Raw genomic sequence first — 26,619 nt, forward strand, 5'->3', positions numbered from 1 at the left:
GAAGGAAGGCCTCATCAGGAGGAGACTTTCAAAAGTGAAGCTGTGCACCAGGTCACACAGGAGCTTGAGTGATACTGGGCAATGGCTGACTGCTACTGAGTGCATTAAAAGCCACTTAGGGTCACTACACCTGGGCTCCCTTGTACTTACCACCTCACAGGCTTCTCGTTTTGACAAGCAATTCCATTTACAAACCTACTCAGCAACAGTAGTCTTGTAAAGTGTACATGTAACAAGTCACAAGTTGTTCCATTTATTTGAGTAAATATCTGGTAAATAAAATCATCAGTAAACATTACAAAATTAAATACATTAAAAAAGCTTGCCAGTATACATAAAATTCACAAACATGTACTTCTTTTGAAAAATAAAATATGTTCAGAGCACCCTTGATATAAAATGCCTGACTAATGTCACCTACCAGTAAATGGTAGCTTATCAAACATTCTAGTTAGGACATTTTCCAGAAGGGAGCAGGGATCTCTGTTCTTGCTCTTACAAGTAAAAGAGCCCAAGTTAAGCAGTCTCCCCACTTCTCAGGGCAGAGCCATAAACAAAGGCTGTATTACTCTTTGCCTACCTTTATAGGAGAGGAATCTGCATTTGATTAAGACCACATCATTAAATGCAATACAGTACTTGCAATTCATTTTGGTATCACTGCCTTTCCTCAAGCATGAACCAGCTTTTGAAAGGTGATGGACATTTCTCTAGATACCACTCCAGGCCCATATTCAGTATAGGTTAGCACAGCTCCAAGAGACCATGAGGTGGAGAGGAAGTGATCCTGGCAAAGCATTAAAGTCAATCAAATAACCTTTAAGTCTACAAATTAAGCCCTTAAAACTCCCAATTTTCATATGCTGCAGTCTAAACAAGGAGATATGATGAGATTCTTTACTGGGCTGCTTTAAGGGTATTTAGAAAATCGGCAGCATTCGTTTTAGTAATCTAAATTGGTACCTTCTGGTAGCAAATTTGCAATAATCACCATTTAAATAATTTACTATAACAAACTTCTCCTTCCATCCATGTGAAACAGTATTCACAACCCACTTTAAAATTTATGTACAGACAAGCACAAGAAACTTGACATCCATGAGTTAAATGTACAACCAACTTAAGAAACGTTATCCAACTAGTTGCAAGGAGAAGTCTCCTAGCTCTGTAAATTTACAAGATCTTCTGATTCACCACATAGCCTTGCTGCCCCTCATCACTAACTCTTGGATTCTTCACTTGCTTCAGTAATCCTCACGTGAAAGTTGAGCAGCATCCAAATTGTTGATATTTTTGATAAAAAAAATTTGACACTTAAAAAAGAACCCTTAAAACACACAAAAAAATTCCTTGAGTCAAAACTGAATAAAATCAAAAAAGTTGTGGAGAAAGACAATTATTTTAATAAAGGTCTTGTATTCAAAGTCCCATTTCCCTTGCCATGTCTTTTACAGAGTGCTGTTACTTTGAGTTATTTATATACTCTTCTTTTGAGGGGGACTGAGTTTCCTCATTCCTCTTATCCGAGTTAGCAGCTCTTTGATAAATTCCTGGGAAAAAAAAAAGAAAAGAAAAGAAAATATGAATAATTTTAATGATCCCATAATACCATAATTGAGGTGGTTTTTTTAAAGGCAAACTACACATTTTTATTTAAGCTTTTACTGCTTAGCTGGAATTCCTCTGACCCGATCACCAGGAACCTTATACACATCCTCCCCATCCATCAGAAGTGTGAACAGTGAGCTTTTCCTTGTGATTTTGCTGGCTCAGTTATAACCTATCTTTCAGGCTTTTACTGCACAGGGCCTTTTACCAGCTATTGAATGAAGCAAAACCTATGGCTGGATACAATGCAGTCAAAACAGACTTGCACAGCTTAAGCCTGTGCAGAAATCAGCACTCTTGCCAAAAGAGGTGTTTCTCTTGCCACTCTCCATGCTAGAACTAGTATTTTGGTTGGCTGCTTACTGAGCTGTACAAGAAAGCTGATCTGGCTAAAAAACTCAGCTGTTTTTCCTCTTGCCCTGCTGCTTTCCAAGCTGGCTCAGCCCCCTGACCAGGCCCACTGCTCAGCCAACACTAACACTTGTGTCAGTCCAAAGCAAGGCAGGAACAAGGAGCCAGAGGGAGCACCACTGGTTTATGATGGGTGAAACTGGTTGCACAGCTAAGTGAATGACAGTACTTTGAAAACAAACAAACAAACACCCCCCCCCCCCCAAAACAAAAGAAAATCAAAACAAGACACAAAAACTCAGAACACAACAACAAAAATTCACGGACCGCTCCTTTATTCACAGAGATATTTTCCCCAGTTTCAGCAGATTTCCTCTATTAAACTGTGTGCAAACAGAAGCTTACAGATTTGCATCATTCTCTGACATTCTTTTGGTATACAATTTCTTGCAGGTGCATTAAAAGCTAAATGACCTCCTCCTCCTTACACACTGGGAAAGTGTTTATCCACAGTACTATGTATACACCTACAAAAAGCTGTAAATACGGAATGTAATGATTCAGTTAGGTTGACGTGAAAAGCCAGGGCTTTGAGTGCAGTGGATGGTGTCCTGGCCTTTGGCAGTCAAACCAGATGATCTTTAAGGCGCCTTCCAACCCAAACCGTTCTCTGATTCTGTGAAACAACTAAAAGCGTGATTTCCTGGATGAATGCTTAAAGTTAGAAGTTCCAGTGAACAAAGTCACCACTTAAATGACAACACAGTACCTTTCAAAAAAGGTCACACTGAAACTTGCATTACAAGGTCTTACACTTAATGGAAGGAACGTCCGTGTAAATGTGTATTTTAATTTGAGAAATACGTCAGGTTTTTCTGGTGGGACCATGGTCCCAACAAACGAATTTCCTTTCCTGACACATTATGCACATCTATTGTTGTTGTGTATTATTTGGGTTTATATTGTATTTCATTTTATACTGGGTTTTGTAATGGTTTCTTCTGTACTCCCCTGTTCCCCTGGAAAATGTATCCTCCTGAGGTTTGTCCCTGCTCCTTTTCCCCGCCCATTCTCCCATACTGGAATGTCATCCAACTCTGTTCCTCTCCCACCTTATCCCTGATTGGGTAGTGGCCTGTCCCCACCTCTAGCCCCTTCCCCCTGGATAAAAGCCAGGAGAAGCACATGGATCCCTCTCTTGGCTGGGGGACAGGGACTGGTGTCCTGACCCTGCAGGGGCAGGACCACAGGAGAAAGACTGAATGAAGCCGTGATTTCCCCCGGATCAAGTGCAGACCCTTCCTTTGCCATCGACAGGTGCCCGCTCTCTCTAAAGGAAGGGGTTCACAGCCGCTCTGGGATCTTGGGGGCCCTGAGGAAAAATCCTTCCAACTGTGGTTTGTCTGTCAAGCTGGCCAAGGCAAAAACAGAGCCGGAGGGCTCAGAAAGAGAGACACCCCAATGTATAGTGAACTGCATGTGATGTTGCACCACAGCTATCGCTGCATTCACACCACCTGTGGCTGCAATGAACAGCAGCAAAGGCTACATGACAGCTACCTGAACTAAGTGAAGGCCACTTCAGGAATACATCTATGCATATCAGTATCATGCTTCCCATAGATGGCCAGAAAAACAGGTTTTTTAAGACCCCCAAATCCTCTCCCTCCATCCTCTTGAAGCTGTCTTATTTCACAAAGGCACAAGCCAATGCAACAATATCAGCTCTCAACTTGTCACAGTACAGTACTACACTAAAAAAAAAAAAAAAATCAGAAGAAGGAGGAAGACACGCTTACTCTAAAAATTCACAGCTTTCAACAAACTTTGCATTAGTTCTGTGTCATCATATCATCACTCTAAGGACCTACTAGATAATGCAAAACTATATGGCACGGTGCTGCTTGAAACATACTTTAGAATTTTTTACTATCAAACTTATATATATAAGTCCTGCAGTACAATTATTAGAGAAATAAACTCCCTAAAGTGATCTTAGAAGATTTCTGTCTGGAATTAATGCCATTTGTATTGCCTCTCAACAAATGTTTCCATTAAAAAAAACCCCAAAACTATAGTCCCATCAGATTAAGACAGCTTTGGCTGAAGTGCTGTTCTTCCCTTAGAAAAACTTTTTAAATTGTCTGCTCAAGCCACAAATACTCTATAAGAAGATACTGCATCTGGAAACTCTACAGCAGCTTCACAGAAGTTGCTTTATAATATGACATTATAGCAAAAGAGAGGAATTCCTCCCCTTATACTCAGTAGAGTTGATCACAAGCACCTTCTTTTGCAAAACAAGGCATTTGCTTGAAGTTTTAATACCACCTGGAAACCTCCTAAGGCTGCCAAAATAAACCAAACTGCAGGGTTAACCCCCTAAAGGAGATCTGAAGCAACTGCAACTATTCTTAAGGCAAAGAAGGCATTCATTTGAAGTACATACAATAATTTAAAATGCTTTATCCCTGAGGAACTTTTTTTTTCTTAAAATAAGGTTCTGCAGTACCAAAGAGTAAAACCCAACAAGAGCATTTTGCATGTGGCAAACATTTTGCATAATGCAGGAGCGGAGCACTGTTGCGCACCTCCTGCGGCCATTCAAACCACAACACTGGTTCGGCACATTTCTGATTTAAGTATAATTTTGCATCTGACACTTACACGGAGCCACCTGTCATTAACACAGTTGTGCTCCAGTGCTTGTGCCTTTCTTGCTTTGCAGTTCCCCCACAAAGGAAAAGCAGCGTTCTAGAAAAGATGCACGTTTTCCTTTAAGGAGGCAGGAAAGGAGATTTCACAGCATTTCAATAAACCTTCACTTTGTAACTAACCAACTCAGGTTTATGCCAGCAACACCCACTTTGTTTTCTTAAGCCATTGCTCAAAAATTGCAGTGTTGTTCCTCGAGGCCATTTGAGTTGGGATCTAATATCCACATCTATCTCCACCTCACACAAAAATCATTTTACACAGAGCATTTTACTGAAATCCCCTCTAACAAGATACACTAAAATTTAGCATCAGACGTTCAAAAGCTGATCATGTACTAATCTATGCTAAAAGCACTTCTGTAATACAGGTTGAATTATCTACCTAAATATACTGATTTAATTCATGGCGTTAAAAACCAAGATTATTCAGCTAAGGATTCAAGAACTTACTCATTATTCCTTGAAGGTTTATAGCAAGGAATACACAGGCTACATGCACTTCTAATGCAAGAAAAATCTCATACCAGCACTTTGTGCTTGGTAAATAAATTAAAAAATAAACTTTTTAAAAGTGCAGAAATGAATGCAAACTTAGTTAAAATTATTTTTTACAGATTTTCTGCAAGGAGGCACTTACAAGTATTGAGAAGCTTGTTAATTTGCAATACTAAATCATTGTTTCTAGAAGACATCTTTCTAATTCTAAAAGCAAATTTAAATGAGAGACAGACTAAATCTAAAGTTCATTTGAACTCATCTATATTCAGCCTTAGGCAAAAAAAAATAATAAAGGCAAAAAACAAAGGTGAAGTGATAATTCAGGAAAGGGGAGGAAATCACTTCACCTCTCTGCTTTGGTGTTGTGACTCATTGTTTTAATGAGGTCATTTGACAGACAATGAATTCCAGGCTTCCTATTCAAGTCTTCCAATTAATTCTGGAGACTAATTAGACTCTGCCTCTCCAGATTTCTCTTCCTCAAACAGTACATGTGTAGTAGCACTAGTTTTTAAACTAAAATTTAGAGTTGCTAGTCCTCCTGTTTCACTAGAGCATGAAATGAATCCTAAGTCAGCTTTCCTTCACAGCTTTACTTCCCTGTAGCCAGGGCAAAACCCAAGATTTCCCTAACTGTTTGCCCAAGGCTATCTCTTGGAGATGGCTTCATTAGTTGGATGTAAAAACTAAAGTCAGCCTGGAGAGCAATTCCACAGCTACTTGGGAAAGAACCTAAATAACCCATCTTACTGCCAAACACCTTTTCTTCCACACAGGCTCAAGCCACCCCAAAGCCAATTGTACAGAAAGAAGGGAACTGCTTTGGGAGAACAGGGCCAGAAGATGCCTGCTACTAGCAAGAACCAGTGCAGCATCTCTGTAGACTTTCTGAACGATGCCCTCTCCAGTGAGGCCACAGCACCATCAGTGTCCAGAGCAGCAATTTAGCTTCTTGGTGAGCTCTGTATAAGGCACTAACTACATAACACAAATCTTAGCTATGATAAAGGCTCGCAGCCCAATTACTCTCCAATTCGGCAGCATGTAAACAAGCACATCTTATTCTTGTCAAATTACCACTTTCTCGTCCATTCTGTTATTGCTATGGGTATTTATAAGTTGTATTCATGAGTACTTGCAGAAGTGAAAACATGCAAGCTCAATTCCCTCCAACTCTGTAGTACAATGTAGGGCAGATCTCAGTAGACACATAAGAAGTTTTAGTTCACTGAATTCAGTGGTCAAATGGATGAACAAGAAATCATGTTTTACTGGAAATGCACCTGCCTGTATTGCTTTTAAACAAACGTGTTTTCTAACGTTTTTTTCTCTACAAATTCTCCTATTTCATTTCAAGTAATATGGACACAATAAATTTGCTGTGACTTAATAATTTACCACCCATCAGTTACCCTGGCTTGCCCAGATATAAGGCAGCACACTGCATTGACGCTTTAGGACACTCCTTGTGGGTATCCTACATATTGCTGCCTTGCAATTACATTGAGAAAACAAACAGTAACATTTACTTAAAATAATTTGTAACGTATTAGGACAAAAATAAACACATGATCCTTCAAAAGTTTCAGGGTTCTGTTTCAGAAGCATTGAGCTTTCTATACATGCCTGCATACTAAAAAAATACATTATATCAATAAATACACAAAATAGCTTTTATCTTTAAAAACCGCAGTGCCTAGACCACTCTAAAAAGTTGCATCATAAGCTTTTCATTTGCTACAACTAGGTATTAAACTTGGAGAAACATAATTAAGCAAATGCATCTCTATGTTTTTCAAAAGTGTAAAAGCTGTTGAAATAGTCCAACCACTGAAGTAATTGAGTAGTCAGTAACTTAAATCTGTCCAAGTTCTCCAGAAAGTATGCACAACAATTGAACCGTTTGTTTGCAAACCACATTGAAAATTATTATTAAAAGTTTCCAGAATGTAACTTTCTTTAATGATGCAACTTCATCTCCATTTTCTCCCATTTTGCACTAAGTGAAGAACTGTACTAACAAAATAAATCCTGCCTGAATCTCCAGCGCATTCATCTGAAGCTATGTTTCTATAAAAAAAGGAAGAAGTATATAACTGCAAATCTAATTTATCCAGTTCTCTTCAAACACTCATTATCTGCAGACCTTGTGTTGCTCAGCTGCATCTTTTGGAGTCAGTAAGCGTAAGAATTGCCCATTCATTGGATTTCTCTCCCAAAGTAGTTTAACAGTTCTCTTGTCATTTCTCCTGTCATTATGCTGGCAGTCCCACTAGTAGAAGCTCTAATTCACATCAGCCACAAATATTTCAGATTTTCTCCAATGCCCAGTCTAAATGAATAGCCTTGCTGTTACCAATAGCAGAGATAACAGTAATACAGATCTAGTCAGCCTTCTTCAAAATATATGCCTTGAAAAAAACCTCATTGATTTCACAATCACAACTGTCTTCCTATCCTAAAATAAGAGTATTGTGAAGTATCTAAACATCATCAAAATTGCAGATTATATTTAAATTTGTTATATTCACTGCTAACATTAAGATCCTCCACCATCAGATGATGACAGAGAACAGACAGAACTGAAACAGCAACTGGACAAAGGTCACAGTGGGATTTTCCACAGGTGATGTGTGGGACTGTATGAAGAACTGACTGCTCTGACACACAGATGATGCAGGAAGAGGATGCTGCTCTCTGCTCTCTTCAGTTCAGATCTAAAATTTGATTATGACACTGATTTAGCAGAAACTATATCCTTTAAGTTTGTGTACCTACTAAGTTTTTACATAAAGATCCTACATTAAGCTTTTTTCCATACAAATTAAAACAGCCATAACTGCTAATTAAGAAAAGCTTTTAATATTTTAAAGCACATTCAAAAGTCTAGCTATATTTCCATTAGAATAAAGGTTTTGTTACAGTTCCTTATAAGTTACTATCAGCTACTATCTTTGGCCAAAATATTAAAGAGGCTGGGAACTCCTTTCATCTTTTAAGTGACCTGGATAACTCAGCTTCCTCTGATGAAAAGTCAGTACAGGATACATACAGAAGTTCCTCAGTCTTTCCTTAACCTTTAGTCTAAATGGAAGATTCTAAGCAAAACTGACTTAAGACATACATTTTCAGGTTTAGAAGGCTTTTTTAAACAGTTGGGTAAGAGCCTGGAGTTATTAAGCTTTCTGCCTGTAACGTTTTTCTTAATGTTCTGTAATATGTATCATATTACATAACTTTCTCCCCCAGTTAGGGATTACTACTTTTTGCAAATTGTGTAACTCATGATAAGACCCCTAGTGCACTTGACAGACTGTATTTCATTGGTCAGGAGAAATTCCACTGGCTCACATCCATTATCCATAAATCTTCTAAAAATCCTTTCACAAGCCAACTACCTGAATAGTTTTGAATGACTGTAAATATAAAAGGATTGCAGATTTGCTAGACAAGTAGTGGATCTTCATATAGCTGGTTTAAGCCAATGAAAATGCTCTTCTTAGTTCACGCATGGCAGGATAAAAATCACTATTTTTAAGTGGCCTAAGCTAGCAGTCATGCAGTATTACTGGGCTTACCATGCCATAGATGAAGGAAAGTTGCTGCTGTACAATAGTCCTGGGATGTGACTCATTTCGGAAACTATCCTCACAGAATCAATTAGGTTGGGAAAGACCTCTGAGATTGAGTCCAAACTATGACCAAACTCCACCTTGTCAACTAGATCATGGAATAAAGTACTTTCCTTGAACACCTCCACGGTGGTGATTCCGCAATCTCTTGGGCAGTCCATTACAATATCTATCAAACCTTTCATGAAGAATTTCTTTCTAATGTCTATCCTAAACTCTCCTGCCATAGTTTGAGACTGTACTCTTCTTCTACCACTAGTTCTTGCCGAAGAGGGCAATTCCACCTGTCTACAGCCTCCTTTCAGATAGCTGTACAGAATGAGTTAAGTGCCCTCTCAACTTGGCTGTCTCTAAAGATTATCAAGGCAGATGGATATTCTCCTAGATAAGGCAGCTGCCTCCATCCCATCCACAGAGGCCTGCAGAAACAAGTCACCAGTTCAGTATTAAAATCTCACCTTGACCCAGGTGCCTTGAGGGCAGACAGGGACATGTCCAAGATGTTGTTTCCTCTGAACTGCCACACCAACTTAATTTACCCATACAGCACAAATCTTTCCTGTACAACCAAGGTTCCCAGTGGAACACTTGCTGACATCTGTCATGCACCCTTATCAGCTCCCTGAAATTTGTCCTCACATTGGGTCAAACTTCAAAGCTAAAAAAAAATCATTCATATGACATGTTTAATGAAGAAGGAAGATGAGTAATTATTTGATCTCTGCCTTCAGATAACACAGAGATAAGAGGTCAGCACATGAGTGACTGTTAAGATCTTGGCAACCTGTTCCTCTCACCTAGTCTTGACTCAAGCTTTCTCTTACTAGCCTCTGACAAGAGCCACATCAAGCTCCACATGCGGTATCCATCTTCACACCTGTCTTAAGAAGAACCACCAAGGCTCAACAGGACTTGCTTGGAGAAGGCTGACAAGGTCATCTGTGGTGAGACAGCTGAAGACTTGGCATTATGGCATCTCCATAATGGCAGACGTGTGTTATCTGCTGTAAGGCAGCCAAGATACAACACACAACAAACACTACAGGTGTTATCAGCTGAGTCTTTCTGGGTCAATTCCCCGCACTGTCAAAATGTTTGTATCACCAACTATAATAGCAGTTCTGGAGAATCGTCCCAATCTACCATGGGAATCAATAATAATGGAAAAGCCTTGAAGAAAATATCTCATGGACTGTGAAGTGCCTATTCAACAGCACCAGCAGTTCTTCTGCCTATCGTTAAGCCCCACCAGTTTATGTGGCTGCAGCTGCAGATATTACAGAAGAACCAACCTAACCAACAGGAATCCTGTAAGCCAACTCCTCTATTAAGTATTGTGCAGCAGCCACTTCTGGGAAAGAATTGACTCTATAAATGGAACTAACAAACACACCTAGACTTTTGATTTTTACAATGAGTACAAGGGGGTTTTTTACAATATTTACTCTTCCTAGTGAGTACACAATACTGTATGAAATGAAGGCTATTTTGGCACTGGACACATTCATAGATACACAAGTTGAAAGTTGAGTAACTGAGTCCTGCTAGTACAGGTTATCCCAGAATTTTATCGAAGTCCGTTCACACAAACAATTAGCTGAGCTGCGTATCTGCAAAACAGTTCTCAGAATAAATTTTACTGTCCTAGATAAAACTAAATTATTCCACAGTGAAGAGCACAGCCCAACATGCAAATATTTTAGCCATCTGTTAAGAAATATATACAGTTTTCTTATAACATGGCAGCTTTACAAGTCAGTATAGTCAGTAAGGACATTACAGCAAACAATATTGATAGTTCAGTGGAAATGACCAGCAGTTCCTCCACAGGGTACAATCACATTCCTACTGTAATTAAGTGACAGACATAAACATTTTCAGGATATAAAGCTCCTAGTCTATCAACTAGCCATTAATATCCATCTAGTTATCATAAGAATAAAAATCAAGTTACTTTAGCTTGAACATAACTACTGTTTCCACAGGTTAATAGCATTTTAAAAAAGTCTTTTACCTCTGTTGGTTTGTAGCAATCTACAAGAGTTTCCTAGAAGCAAAATATGAAAGTGTCAGTATCCATACAGAGTAATAGTGAACATAAACAACATGGTACGAAACCTGGAAAGGGAGGGGAGAAAGAAAAGGAACAAGAACAGGAATCACTGAATGAAGATGTTACTGAAACCCAGAGTTATACAAGTCACCTTTGCTCCCTACGTGGATCAGAATGATTTGTACCAGGAGAAAAATAATGGCTTCTTTCTCCAGGTAGCAAGTTACAAAATCCCTGTCTCCAAGAAAAACTGAGAAGAGGAGGAGAATCCAAGAACACTTCTCCCAGGAACAGATATGTGAAAGGCAACTTTCTGTGAGGACATGAGAGTCTTTGCAATGCAGAAATAGAGACGTTAGTAATTCCTACCAGGGCATTCCCAGCAGGGGCCTGCTGTAGCTAGTTTAGGCAGAAGCAGCAAAGCTATTTATGAATGCTGAGCAAAGAGCCTGGGGCCATGCCCCACGTCTCTGTGGCTAGCCAGTGGGCACCAGGAAAACGGAGCAAACAGGCACTAAAATGAGATGTGCTACATCAAAGCACCACCTTAGTCACCTCCCAGAAGCAAGCTGAGGGAAAGCCAGAACTCTGGAACAGTTTTCCTTTTCTTAGTGCATCTGAAAAGATTATAAATGGAGACATTTCCTACTGGTTTTATATATTGATTTAGAGAGAAATATATTACGGCAATGATGTTTCTTTTCTTCTCGCCCTCATTCTTCCATTCATAAACTCCTACCTCACACAAGGTTCAAAGATTTAGAGAGCTGGTTTAAACTCTGTAATTTCAGCAGATAACTTTTGAATTTCCCTACTAATTCCTGTTCCTGACCATCTTACTCTTTCTTTGAACTTTTTAGTGCGTTCCAATTTGTATCTGGTATAGACAGAAATAACTGCCAGTAGTCTAAGCACAAGCAAAGATTTCTGGTCTGTATACACATTTCTACTGCTGAAGTGCATCACAGAAAATATCTGGTCATCATAACCAACTCTCAGTCACACAGCTTTTTCCATGTGCTTTTCTTCATTATCCTATGTCTTCTATTCTTTTTTTTATATACTTGTACAAATTGGAATGAGGCTAATTTGACTTAGCATATTTCCCTCTATTACTGGGTTCTTTGAACTTTTATTTACTAGTGTTATCACCTACATTCCAAGAATTTTTTTTATCTAAAAGGATTTTGATTACCTTTAAATAATCTGGTAGACTATGCTAGACTAGACCTAGGAACCTCTCCATGCTAATTATACATTTACAGCGGATTCAATCAAACACAAGATATTGATCCAGATGCATTACTTCAGCCAACTTCCGATTTAAAATAATAAAATAATATTACCTGTAATTTGAGAGCTCTCTCCTCTTCATTGGCTGCATCAAGAAGGTCATCAATGTCAATTTCTACCTCTGGCATTTCTTCTTCCTGAAATGCAAAAATACCCACTTAATCCATAGAGCTATCTTTTAACTAACCCCAAAAGCAGCCTAGTGATAGCACACAGACCCATCCTCCCGGAGCCAGACAAGAAAATCAATAGGGGATGGTGGCTCAATTCCTTGCTCCCAGGCCAGCATCAGGCCAAGTCCCAGGCTCGTAAGAGGTGACAGCTCTTAAGCAATCCTTTGTTCACAGCCAGGACATGTTACTAACTCATGGCCAGCAGGACAAGTCATGCTATTCTCACAGTACTGGGCAAGGGGATGAAGAACAAAAAGTAGAAGGAAGTAGACAACAACTGCAGCAAGCCACAAAACTGTTTTGAAAGCATTTTTGATTGGACTGCTTTTCTTGGTAACACTGTGGAAGATCTCCCTTGTGTAAAGTTGGCTTACAAGGATGACAAACTTGCTCCATCAGAAGAACTCAGATTTTCAGTACCTGCAGTGAAGCACAAAGTCTAAGGCATAGAGTATTTTAGAGATTTTTTCTTATTCCTCCTCCATCCACATACTTCTTTCTCTCTTTGCATCTCCAACACATCAGATGCCTTGTTCCCTGAGTCAGAGCAGCAGTCCATACATTTTGGAGGACCCCTGAGCTCTAGAATCCCAATGAGAATTTATCATCCACAGATATCACCCTTTATTTCATTTTCAGTTATGCAAAAAACATTCTGCTGGCCATTTTATACATTTCCTCATCAAAATTGTTAAGCAGCTCCCTGCAGCACATACAAAACTCTGGTCTCAGCCACTCTCCCACACCAAGTCCAGCCTTGACAGCAGTCTCAGTGCCATGGCACACAGCTCCTCTGTTGCCCCTCCTCCATCTAAGCAAACACATGGGCACTGCAAGACCACCCCCCCCCGCCCCCCCAAGTACACTGCCATCAATCAATTCACTGATGCGGCATCACTTTGGCACCTACCTAATGAAAACAGGGACCTGAAAGCCTCCAAAGGGGAAGGTGGATTCAAGAGTCAGGATGAAGCAAAAACATCACAGCAGCAGCTGCTGCCTTCTTGTACCCCACCAAGACCTTTTAAGATCCTTTAAAGAAGCATTTTAACAAAAATGTGGTGGTTCTACCGAGTTGCAGAAGTTTCAACAGTCGTGAGATAATCTAACAGCTCCGACAGCAACTGCCTCAGGTAATACCAAAATTATTCTTCTACTGGGTAAAAGTCCAAACATTAGCAATGAAGAAAAGTTAGTTCAAGTTAATCTAAGCAAAGTGAAGCACCGAAGTAGCAAACAACTAGCTGTATCAAACTCCAGCTAAAATGCCAGCTGTTCAATATCTCTTTGAGTGTGAGTAGTTGGATGATTAAGTTCCCCTTTCCCCATCTCTGAAGGAAAGTGTGCAGGGACACTATAGCACAGTCACGCATGCAGTTAGACCCAAAGAACAAAAATACACAAAGCACACCCTTTGCCCAATCAGTCTGATCAGAAAGGAAGTGTGGACATTTGCTGACATTAAGTAAAGATACCAATTACTGTAACACAATCTGGCAATATGGGAGATTCTAACCCAACGCAACAGATTCACTACCAATTTAAACAAGAGGAAAAGAAGTGTTCCATAGGCTATATATTCAGTAAAAGTCATCAGAATAGGAAAGAATAAAGAATAATCCATAACAATGGTACAGGTACTTAGTAGCTTACTATCCCAACTCTATGCTAATTCACATATCACACCAAGAACCTGAAATTCCATACAAAGGTAGTAAACCTCCTGAATATGTTATCTAAGCAGCTCAGCTTAAATACTGTTAAAACAGGGTGTCTGGAGTTACTGCTAATATTATAAACTTATCAAAACACACATCCATTGAACTGTGTAAACAGCAATTGTGCATATGTCTGCATTTAGACGTACTGTTCAGCACACTGAATATTTTGTCAGATACACATTTTGAACTCTTGTCTCTTGGAGCAGCATTCTAGCAAACTGAAATAATGCTGAAAAAGCAGCAGTGAGGGGAAATTGCCTAGAAGGTACATAATGCTTCTTTGTGATCACACTTCATTGAAGTTGAGTGCTCCTGAAAGGTTAGTTTTAAATTAAATGGTACCAGTTGAGTGGAAGAAATCCTTGCTTCTATCCCTCTTCCCTTCTCCAAATCAACTTTCTCCTACATCTTCAAGGTTCACAGTGCCATCAGTTCAGAGGGCAACTGCACCAGCAGTTCACTGAAACTGGTGTAAGAGGTAACACAGTTCCTGTACACCACAGAAAGCCATAACAAAAAATGAATTACAAATTTTTTCTGAAACAAGGAACTATAATTGCACCTGACACAAAGGCATTCCGTTAAGTTACATTTTCTGTAAAAGATCATGTGCATCTTCTTCACTTCACAGCAGATTTGAACTCAGATACACAACACAAATGGAGGGGGAAGCCCAAAAACGTAACTATTGCCCTTATTTTTGGCTGAATGAACTAACAATCAAAATACCTTTTCTCTATCTGAACTACTGTGCCTACAAGATCCAAAGAGTTTTATGTTAGGCATGAAAAACATGCCCTTAGGTCGGGAGCCTGACCACTCCATAACAGCTGTAATGACAGGGGGAGGAAACACAATGTCACGCCTTCTGTTTGACAGATTTTATTGGTGAGATTAGTCTGGTTGCTCCAATTACAATTCAGCAGCTAGATACAGACTGGGCTGGGCCAAGCCTGAAAGGGTCTGTGAATAGCCAAAGGATGGTATTTTAAGGGTCTTATTACTGTCATGAGGCTGTGCAAAAAAAAAAAAAAAAAAACCCAAACACTGCTACCAATTCTGCTCCAGTAAGAGGGAGAAAAAGTGATGCAAACAGCAGATGATGAGGGGAAGGCGGGGACAAGAAACCACAGGCAGCATGCTGACAGGGAGCAGCCCCCAGGAAAGCTAAAATAGAAGGGGTGTGGGGGTTCTGGGTGCAAACATCTATCAGCTGAAACTCTTGGGGGAGAGGAGGATGGACACTCTCCTTTTAAGCACCCTCTGCAGTCTGCATTTACAATGTAGGCAGAACACAAGCTGATTTCTGCTTAATCATTCAAAAGTCAGAAAATACCAAAGACAGCTTCCATGACATTTAATGCAACTTAAATTTAACCTTGCTTTGAAAGACAGCCCTATTGCTCTTTAGGTTGTGTGAATTCTTTGCAGGCTACTGGCAAAAGACACTGGGCACAGAGGTGCACTAAGTAGTAAATAGCTGTAGAAGTTTAAGACATTACAACCTCTCCAGCTGGCAGTGTTGAATGAAACAGAAACAGGCGAACATCCATTACGGAGACCAGAGAAAGGTCTTCAAAACCAGCTCCCACAGCAGCCTAAGCCAAAAGGCTGGATTTTGTAGGGGCATCTTGGAGAACACTTGCACACTCCAGTCTGCTGACCCTGAGGACAGCACCTCCAGTACAGCAAAAGCAGATCTGACATCATTCCAAGTCTACTAATTAAACATTTACTGGAGGCTTTAAAATTTAAAAGGGCAATGGTAGCCCTATGGATAATTTCCCAGCATAAATCCAACTGGCAAATTAACCTGTTGTCCCATACCCTCACCGTCATTCACTGTGCATCATCACATTTGCAGTGCTGGGAAATAATTAAACAGGCTTGTTTGATCTTTACTTTAGATTTTATCTGGGAAAGAAAGGGCAAGCTAAACGCAGCACGAAAAGTTAAAGTCATCATTTGTATAGTGAGTTTGGAAACAGCAGGAAAGGATAATGAGAAAAATGAAGGAAAAGGAAGGAAAGATGACCATACAATTCAGACATATGAAAGCTTCAGATTGTGTGAACCAGGGATTTCTCTAGGAGTCCTGGAAGATTGCCAGTAAGTGATCAAAACCAAACTAGAAAATAGGACCAATTTTTCTGGAAATATCCATTTAATATATGAAAATATTTATTTATTTTTGAACAGGCATCTAATAAAGGCAACTCTAAACCAGTCCATCTGCAGACATGGATGGCACTGCAAGACAGGGCTGCAAGTCTCAGGATGATAAATAAAAAAACCCCATAAATTACCAGGACCAGAAGCTGGTTGCATATCTAACCTGGTGGGATTATGAATGGATTGCACTTAGTCCAGGTAAATGAATATGACCAAATAGTAACTTTTAGGAAACAAAAAAGAAAAATTTACATGCTTCTTGTTTAAAAGCATTCAGTTGTTTGGGGGAACTTACACATGAGGGCAAAAGTGAATAAAAGTGAAAACAAAAAAATAATAGTTTAAGTGATCAAAAATTATTAATCCAGAATTAAAGAAAACTTTTTTACTTAAAGCCAATCCTAGTTAAGTGCAGAGTCACAATACACAGCTAAAATAAAGCTATTTGCAAGACAAAAAGACTGCTCTATCTATTGATTGGTATGAGGAAGAGAAGATTAGGAAAGGATGATGAAGACAGCAAGACGGTACTCACAAGTGCCAGGGTTCATGAAATTTGCAGTAAGAACAAGAATTCTCAGTGGTAAAACCCAATTACTAAATGACAGCATATTCAGAGCAGTAATGCCATAGCAGACATGATGATCTCATGTTAGACATGAAAAAAAAAATTTAGCCATCATTTCTTTTGGTCCAGGTGAAGCAGTTCATGCAACAGTGAACATCAGTTTGTACTGCTAATAATCAGTGAACACATTTAAGATGCTGCTCCCAGTATGATAAAATTTTTAGCATGCAATTACATATCACTTTCTCTCCCATCAGGCATTTATCTCATTAGCAACCAGTCACTGAAGGTGGAATCTCAAAGGCAATACAGAGACAGAAGGCTCCACACTCCTGAGCACATGCCTCGGCTCCAACTAAGAGGTAGAAAAGCCCGTGTTGTACCCAATCTGCTCTAACCAGAGCAGCAGCCTCCTCCACCAGCAGCAAGTCTATTTTCCTTTATCACTCTTTTCTATTGAATAAAAGTGCAGAGACATCCAAGGCAAACTCACCAGATTTCTCCTCTCATTTTGAGTCAATAATCCTGCTGTTTATGAATAATCATAATTTATCTGCGGCAGTGTGTGGCTCTTTAACAGAAACCTGTGTGCTGAGCCTGTCCTCAAGTCTGACATCACGTGGATCCAGTAAAATACACAACAAAGGAGGGACACTAAGGGCACACCTGTCAACAGAATGGCTTCTGCAAGCTGCCCAGTATCTCACTGGTGCACCAAAGGCATCTCCATCTATGCAACGTGGTATGAAGGGCTGGATAAAAGTCAAGGACACGGTGCTCTTATCTATCTCTACGGTCCAGATCTGGGGCACCCTCACGCCGGAGCCAGCAGCCCACAGCCTTGTGCACACACCACTAGAGGGAGGTAACACTTGGCGAACACAAGGGCCCCTGGCGCTGCTGGTAAAGCACGGAAAAGGTCTTCTGAGCCCTAGGTACAGTTCTCGGTCCGGAGAACAGTAACTTTTATCCTCAAGTACACTTTGCCCTCTGCTCCGATTCTTAAAAATGTAGTCCTCAGCTTTTACTTTAACGTCTTTTTTTTTCCTGCAAAATCCTACCACCTCTGCTCCTATCTTTTCGGGTATTTGCTTCTACATCCATCCTCTGTACCGTTTCTCTGCAACCGAGGGCCAGAGAAAGGACCGCTGGAAGCAGAAAAAGGAGCAGCTCAGCTCCCAGGCACCGTGATGAAGGCTCCCTGCCAAGATGCAACTGCAAGAGCCCAGCCTCTTCCAGTTCCCCACAGAGCAAGCTTGTTCACATATGACAATCTTTGAGCTCATTGCCAAACTTCAACAAGTTCAGGCACATGACAAGTGAAAGAGGACGGGAGTTGCCTGATTAAACGGAGAACATTCTCATAAACTGGCCACAGGAATCTCCGACGCACAGCAAATCTGGTCCCTCCTAAATTTCCAAGATCACACATACCAGAGCTTCAGCTCTGCTGCTGAAAGTCCTCAAGTAATGCAGAAAACCACTTTTATTTCCTGATTGTAGTCTCAACATCAGAAATTACTGAAGTCTTACCTAAAAAGCTTTCCAAGATATTCCAGCTGAGGCAGGCACATCCTGTGAACCTCCTCAGCTCAGATTATTTCAATTTGGACTAGTTCAACATTTTAAGCATGTCTGCCAGTTGTTAAATCAAGAGTAATGCCAAGAACAATGCTTACGGAACTCAGCCTGGATGACTACAAACCTTGCTGTGACACAGATGGGGAGCTCACCTAGGAATATGCAAGGTCTAGCAATACAGAGGATGAAACAAAGCTGCAGAAAAGGTGAGGAAGATGGACAGACACTTAAACACACAGTGATGATGTTTACACAGGCTGGCACAGCTGGATCACAGCTTGCTCAGCCAGTGTGCACACACTGCATGGTCCAGAAAATGTAGCAGCATTAGGGCAACTTTCAAACCAAGAGAACAAACCCTGTCAGCAGAGCATTTATATTCAAGTGCCATAGTTTATTATCACAGCAATTAGATTTCCAGACCAAAGCCTGCCCACAACCACCTGGCTCAAAGAAGAAAGAAACAGCTTTTAAAAAGCCTGTCTGCATCTGCCAATTTCCCCTGCGTTGATTAGTAGATAAGTGGGAAAAAACCCCAAGCTTATATTAGGAAGTACACATAATACTACAAGGAAATCTCAACTAGGAAATACGTTGGAGATTCATGTCTGAAGCCAGGGAACAGGGAGCACTTGCAAGCTACAAGATCTAAAGCATAACCTAACAGCATCTCAGATCCAGGCCAGTATGCAAATTATGTGTGTGTTGCTCCCAGCCAGAGACACGCTATAAGAAAAAGCATAGGATTATATGGTAAAAGGATACCATCATACTCCTTGGATAACTGAAAAAGCATGCCTATCCCATAGCCTAGTCAGCCTTCCCTGAAAGAACACTGTTAGGAATTCTTGGCCTCCTCCATAACCATCACCATTATGTTTTCCTCTCATACAGTTAGGAGACCAGTTTGAGCAGCATGCTACTTACAGAAAAAAGAGGGACACAAACTTTTGATTTAATCAGTTTACATAATGACAAATTTAGAGATTTAGAGTCAAACAACAGCGACATGCTCCCTCTGTGAGCTATGTTACTTGACATGAGTTGTCAATTAGTACTTTTGCAAGTTGCCTAGAAAGAGTAAGTAATGAGGGTCACAAATTTGTGGGGTTTGAGTTTGGGTGGTGGGAAGGAAGAAGGAATTCAGAAGAGAATGATCTCAAGCAGGACAAACCCTTTATAAGGATATCACCCTAGGGCAACCGGAACACTAATGCTTTATGTTAATGTGACTTAACAATAGTCAAGAACAGCTCAAACTTCCTTACTTGGAAACAATTACAAAAAAACCACACGGTGTTAAACATTTGAAAATTTCTGGGGATCCCTCAAGTATAAAGGGATCTTAATGTCCGTGTACGTGCCAGCAGTTAGGTACAGCTGCAACTTCAAGTGGAAGTGAAAATATATTCATATGGCAATGGATATACAGTACAAACAAAACACTTAACTTCTAGTTGTGAACCTCATTAAAGCAATTAACAACTGATATTTTTAATAATCAGGGGAGGATCACCCACTCAAGCCAAGTTCTTCCATCTCATTAACCAGGCTGGCTCTTCCTCCTGCCTCAGTGACTGTAAACCATTGTTGTTTGTCTCAAGCTGGCACTGTCATAGATCAGCCTCTCCTCTTGGCTCTCAAGTGACAGTAGAGCAGATGAAACAGACAGATGCTATTCCAATTACAAGTTCCATTCAAAGAATCAGCCCCTCTAAAGCAGCAAATGCACCCCGAAGTTTTTACTGCAAAATAGTATGCAAATACACAAAAATGGCAACAGCACAATCCTGGCACTCAAGTGGTACAAAAGGACACAAGCCTCTTGTACCCTTATTCCAGGTGGGGTCCCTCTATCAGCAAGGAGGGATCAGGGTTTTGGGCAGAGAGAACATCAATCCCCCAACGAAATTCCTGTGAAAGCTCCCTTTATGGGCAAGTCTTTGTGAAAGAGGATAGGGAAAGAACATCGACATCCAGAGCACAGGTCTCCCCACCCAGCTTCCCTGAATATCTTCACCCTCCCCCAGAACACAAGCCTTTCTGCATTGACATTCTACACAGTCAGCTGCTGTCTTTGCAGATGCCACTGCAGTTTTGCCTTTCCTTCAACTAGAAGGTTAGAGGACAGAAAGACGACGGCAACACACCATGATTTCCCCCAGACAAACTCCTTATAGTTACAGGCACTAAATTTAAGTCAGCTGCTAGGTCCTACATCACAACATGGTTAGCATATCATTTTAATCTCTATAAGGAGTGAGGGAAAAATAAGGCAGCCAACTGTGTCAAAAAGTCAGGTAAAGGAGGAGGAAAGGGGAAGTTAAGCTAAAGCACAGTGTGACAGGTACAAGCACTGCCAAAACCCTTACTGAAGTTACTTAGGGAAGGAGAGGCAGGGCCAGCTTCTGAGAACAACTCAATATATACACTAAACTGCCTCAGTGCCACAGAGTTATGCCAACACAAAGCTTCAGATAAAACATGGTACCACTTCCCAAACAACAATGGAGCAAGTAGCTGAAAAAAACATTGCAATGTCAACTTGAAGGTAGAGCTTCGTAATATTAGCGTCTTGCTACAGATGAAGCATCATGATTTCCACAGGCTGTTTCAATGTAGATTTGGCCCTACCTACACCCAGGAACGGTGGCAATGGGATTTTCAAATGGAGATCAGGGGCTCTCTTTAATCAGTTCAGGCAAACTAGCCATTAAAATTCACTTTACATTTCTGCATCAATGTGACCACTACTGTCATAGTTGCCTTTGAGTTTATATAGACCATATGAAAATGGAGTGCCTCTGCAGAAGAAATCTTGATTCCTCTCTTTCCACAGTTCTCCAGCCTGCTTGCTAGCAGGACCACAAAGCTGCTATTGAAAGAATAGTGTGTTAGGAGAAAAACTAAGTTTTATTGCACTTAGAACTCTGCCAGCTCAGTTGAGGTCATGCTTGCCTAGCAGACACACTGCCTACTGTTGGGTCACCAGCACACCCATCAAGTTTTCTAGCTGGAAGGAAGGCTTTCTGTGCTCTTTTAGAAGACCATTCCTCTTTATTTAGGTGCCTGGGCTGGCTGCCAGATTTCACTGGCTGCACTCTCCCATCAGCAGCAGGGAGGTAACTCATACAGCATTGGATGCAGCCTGCAACTCCATGAACAGCACTGGAGGCTTGTGCAGGTGCCTTGGCCAAGAAAGATAAATAACAGGTCCTTTTACTTTAAATAACAGATTCTTTTATTTTTCTTTTCCCCACTTCTGTTCAAGATTTTTTCCCTCTCAGGTTTTTGTGGTTTTTTTAATCCATTTATTCATTATTATAAGGAAGTAATTTGCAAGGAATCAACAGGAGTATTTTTTCCTCTAATTAACTGCTAAATGGAATTTTGTAAAGGTAAAACAAATGCACACATACACTACTTGGGCTTTTTTTTTAATCAAATCAGTTTGTTGGTATTCTGCATTTTAACAAGTTTTCAAAAGAGCCTATTACGTAGGTGACTGAAAATACTTACCCTGGGTCCTGGAGTTGCTATTTTTAGTTTGGTATTTATCTGTTGCTTGAATGGGTGACTGAAACACCAGTCAGGGTCACAGCATTGACTCTGGTCTGTCCATACACAGTTCTTGTATGAGCAGCTGTTTAGGAAGCACTTGCTCAGAACCCCTGCCATAAAGCCTCCACCACTGAGTAACCAAAATTGGCTCTGACTTGGAATGAACAGCTTATGGGGATCCCTGGGTAGCCAAAAATCAGTTTGGCAAGCCTTGCTTGGTTTATGGCCCCGTCATTCATTTAAATACTTCCATCAGTTTATGAAATGAAAGTTGAGAGTCAGATACAACTTATTTACTCAGGTTTTACCACATATTTGACAACTTCAGCAAAAACTGTGATAGCCCCTAAAAATCAGATGGTTTTGACTGTGACATTTATGCAACTGCCCAGTACAATAGAAACATGACCACTTCCCTTTAACATCCAGAATACTTCTTTGTGCTTTCCCCTCCTGGCTGGGAAATTCTTGCCTAGTCTCCAAGGAAGAGCCATCATGATGCCAATGCAGATGTTTCTATTAAGTTAGAAAAAGCCAGCTTTGCCCAACATTTCTCTGCAGATAAAATAGACCAAGCCAGTAAAAAATATACAAAGAAAGCTCCATTTCATTACCACTTCACAATTTAATAAATGTCTCATCTGAAAATTTTATATCACTGGAAGATAGAGTAAACAAGTAAGTGCTGAAGGTGAAGCTGAATGTGCAAGTTGAGACTATATTCTAGGTCATTGTAATGTTGTATTAATTCCCTTCAAAACAGGGACTTTCAAAGGAATATTTCAGATCTCTTTCTTGCACTTGAGTGTTATCTTCCCAGCTGGTTTGTTAACTGGGATTTCCATCATGCAGCACCACCCTTCCTTCACACATTTCACAACTTGACATCTGTGCTCATGGCTTCTGTCATGTCATTTTTATCTTGTTTTAGTCAATAACTAATTGCCAGCAAGCTTTGAACAACTCACTTTCTTTCCAAAATCCTTTTATTATATCCAAATGCAGCATGCTTGAAAGGAATTTTAGTTACCATTCTAGGATAGCTCCATTTAAAAGCTCTCAGGAGTCTGTCAAAATGCCTTGCCATTCATTTGGTATCAAGTACACACATTCACACTTTCCTGAGAGTCTCCAAAAAATGGGTTGTAAGGAGACACTATTTCCACATCAAGAGCACATCCTTGCCACCAGAGCACAAACGCAAGAGAATTCATTGCGAAGAAGTCCAAAGCCCAAGTAAAACAAAAGCTTCCAGCAAACCCTTCTGACTCCCAGCTCCTCCCAATTCTTGTACCCATTTCACTATGAAGCCCCGCTATGAGCACATTTACCTACCCCAAGAGAAGCTAATCTTTGCTCACTGCTAAAGAATTGCACTTTGAACAGCCAGCAAACCTTATAAATTGTGTTGCCATCTTGAAAATGCAGACTGAGCAAGCGTCCCTTGGCAGAGCCTGCAGATGATTTGCAACAACTGTTTTAAGAACAGATATCAGCCTTACTGCCTTCCAAGAAAGCCCATAGTAACAGGAACTCCTATTTCAGCTCCCTTGACCCCTAAACAACACATTTTTTCAACTGAACTCTCACTTTGCTGTAGTCAGCCTAAAACTTGTTCTCTTCTCCTTCTTCAACTTCACTTCAAGATTTATCTTTCTTAAGCAGATGTCAAATATACGTGAAAATATTTGCCTCCATGTTTCAGAGAGACACAAAAATGCAAAGTCAGGACTTGTCAGGAATCTCTAATCATATGCATTGTTGGAAATTGTCATAGGCTGAAGTAAAAGTGTGTTTTTCTTCCAAGTGGCATTCCAAAAGAAGTAAGTTATGATGACATGCGTATATATATATTTTTTAAAGAAATAAAAGATTGTAGTTCCATAACCATAGCCTGAGAAGTAATTTAAGGCATACAGAAGGAGAAAAGTATAATGTAAGGCAAGATATTTGTTGTTTTGGCTTTGTATAAAAGTAGAAAACCAAAGTAATTCCTGAAGCTTCTAATTTACTTACAGCTTTACTTTTTAAATGCTAAAGAGCCTATCATCTTCCACAACATACTCTCTTGCCAGCAGGAAACACGTGACAGATCTTTCCATATTGGATAATAAAAAATTGTGGTGAGATACATGATCATGACAGTGTTAGCAAGCCCAGAATAGAACGGGGCCAAAGCACTGAGGTGTCCCTCTGCTCCTCAGATACACAAACAATATTTTCCAAGGCAATATTTTCCAGCACAACCATAAAAATTCCAGATGCTCATGCAACAGCTGCTGGTCCTCACAAATCATTGTAGCAGAAAGATGATGCAGGCAAACAAAGCAAGTCCAAGACTGATAGGACCCTTAAAATAGATGAATTTGGAGTCTGGCAAGAGCAAAAACAGAGAAATTGCAACTGGGCTGAACTGAAGAGAGAGAACTCCAACAGGCTGCTGAAGGGTGAGCGCTTATTTACCCCACCCTTTCTTCTTAGCAGTACTGCTCCCATGTATGTGCTAAAGAAAACAACAGCTTGAACTGTTCCCTACGACTGAACTACAGCTCCAGGAAAAGACTACTTTTAAAAAGCTGTATCAACCCCTAGCCCTTAGCTTCCATGGTTGAAGCCCTAGCAGAGGGACTATAAGCCTCATGTTATCAAGTTAACAAAAGAGTGAAAGATTACTCTCAAGTATCTTAATTAACACATAGGGAGGATAAGGGAGAAAAAAAACCAAAACCAAAACAAAAAACCCAACAACAACAAAAAGAAAAATATGTGAGGAGGAGAGAAGGATTTTAAGAGGAGTGTCATTTCCTCAAGTATACCTTAAATACCGGAAGGCGCCACCTTCAATTATCAGGAATACCAAAGACTGCCAGAAAGGAGAGAACTCACATATATACTCAAGATCTCATTTCTTAAATAGTTTCCTGATTCTGTAGGGCAATGCACACACCGAGACTCCCTGGGTGTAGTCTTGCAACTCCTGAAAGTCCCAAACACAATCAGAGCAATGCTTCTGGTTAGCACTGAGTTTCCAGAGGCCAAACCATGAGTGTGTTATCAGAGGCTTTGTATTCAGCCAACCAGACAGAGCTTTTCAGACAGAACCCAAATTACAGCAGTCTCTCAGTTTTCTCCTGAAGTTCTTTCCATACTATGCAAAGCCTTTCCAGCAGCTTAGGTATGTTAAAAATAGAGCCAAACAGTAGCTTCATTGAGACTGATGCTGCACTGAATTGCAATACTATTTCATATTACACCTTTCAAGAGCTTACTATATACACAGTGCACACATACATATACACTTCAGCAGACCACACATACACACCTATATCCACATATGCATGAACCCATCATTACAGAAAATTATCAGAAGAAAGAGAATGTACACAAATTTCTGCAATGAAAGCGTAGCTAGCGATGCCTTGAAGAAGCATGGCTTGCCATAGCACAGCAGAACATATTAACAAGCCATCTGTTCACTGTAACAAGCTCAACAGGATTCATCTTCTAGATGCAGAGATGCTACCTACAGCATGTCCCTTGATCAAGCAGAAAGTTGTCGGATATTGCCAAAGTCTTACCACATCCCTTTCAGAGAGCATGTTACACATCTCTGCCACCAGCACAGTCTGGATTTAAAATCTGCTTTCCCAGGGGGCTGTGCCTTTGAGCAGATTAGTCACAGTAACAAGCAGCCCACAGTCAGGTTCCTCCAGCTAGGTACATGCAGACTGAACCAGTGCTATTTGCTTGAAGCTCTCAACTTCTCTCACCTTGGAGAAAGATGCATTGTATTTCCAGGAACACAAACACTGAAGAACATGAAATGTGCTCTCAGAGGAGTTACTGGCTCTCTAAAAAGAGACAAGAATGATATTTCTGTCTAGTCTTATCCAAGCAAGATGGCTGGTCTTTCAGTCTCTCCCCCCACCCCCACTGCTATGCTTCTCCCTTCAAACAGAAAAATGATGAAACAGCTGTTGCTTTGCCAGCTTTGCGAGAGGCAAAGAACAGCAGTCAGAAGTAGCAGCAGGGGAACAAGACTGTAAAATACTCCGGATCCCATCTGTTGAGAGTGGGTTAACAGAAGACAGAGGGCAAGGAGACAAATAGGGACTCTGACACACAAACACCTCCTTCCTCACTACCTATCCTATGGTCTTCAGCTCAATACCCAGCAACCACAGCAAGAGAAAGGACAAAATTCTCCAAGTTAAATGTACAACATCAATCAAATTAGTACCTTGAGAGTGTTCACAAGCAAGTTGTTTAATTAATACACTGCCGCCAGTATTTTGGCTTAGTTGTTACTCTGCCATGTGGCAAACTAGACAAAGCAGATGGTCAATAAGCTCTGTTAAACTGTCAGGGCCAGCTATTATGAAGAGACACAAAACAGCTCTCTGATAGTTCCAAAATTTTTAAGCTAAATCTCAGCAACCTCAGCTCAGTTTCTCCTCCTAGAAGAGCTGGTATCAAAAGAGTCAAGGTTAAACAAGTAACTTGCCCAAGGCTCCAATCCTGAATCTCAAAGTATGCCAGGCACCATGCTAAGAGATGTTCAAGTTCATTAAAAGCCACAAAAACATGAAAACAGCCAGTATCATCTGCACTACACTAAGAAACCTTGTGGTTTGCATCTTAAAAAAAAAAGTGGAACAAATATATCAGGAGAGCCAGGATTGAAATTGAGT

General features: G+C 40.4%; 1 protein-coding gene across 2 annotated transcripts in view; it reads right to left on the reverse strand.

Annotated features, from left to right (window-relative positions):
• Positions 1-224: 224 nt before the first annotated feature.
• Positions 225-26,619, reverse strand: part of PPP1R14C (protein phosphatase 1 regulatory inhibitor subunit 14C) — a 51,852-nt gene continuing 25,457 nt past the window's right edge. The window contains exons 2-4 of one of the 2 annotated variants that reach the window (XM_040060520.2): positions 12,206-12,289; positions 10,821-10,853; positions 225-1,550 (exon numbers count right to left, since the gene is read on the reverse strand). In XM_040060520.2, the coding sequence (XP_039916454.1) occupies positions 1,476-1,550; positions 10,821-10,853; positions 12,206-12,289 (192 nt within the window). In that variant the 3' untranslated portion in view covers positions 225-1,475. The remainder of the gene's footprint in view (positions 1,551-10,820; positions 10,854-12,205; positions 12,290-26,619) is intronic. The other variant, XM_040060522.2, reaches the window with a different exon arrangement.

Source organism: Hirundo rustica, chromosome 3 (assembly GCF_015227805.2).
Source record: "Hirundo rustica isolate bHirRus1 chromosome 3, bHirRus1.pri.v3, whole genome shotgun sequence".
Classification (NCBI taxonomy): domain Eukaryota; kingdom Metazoa; phylum Chordata; class Aves; order Passeriformes; family Hirundinidae; genus Hirundo; species Hirundo rustica.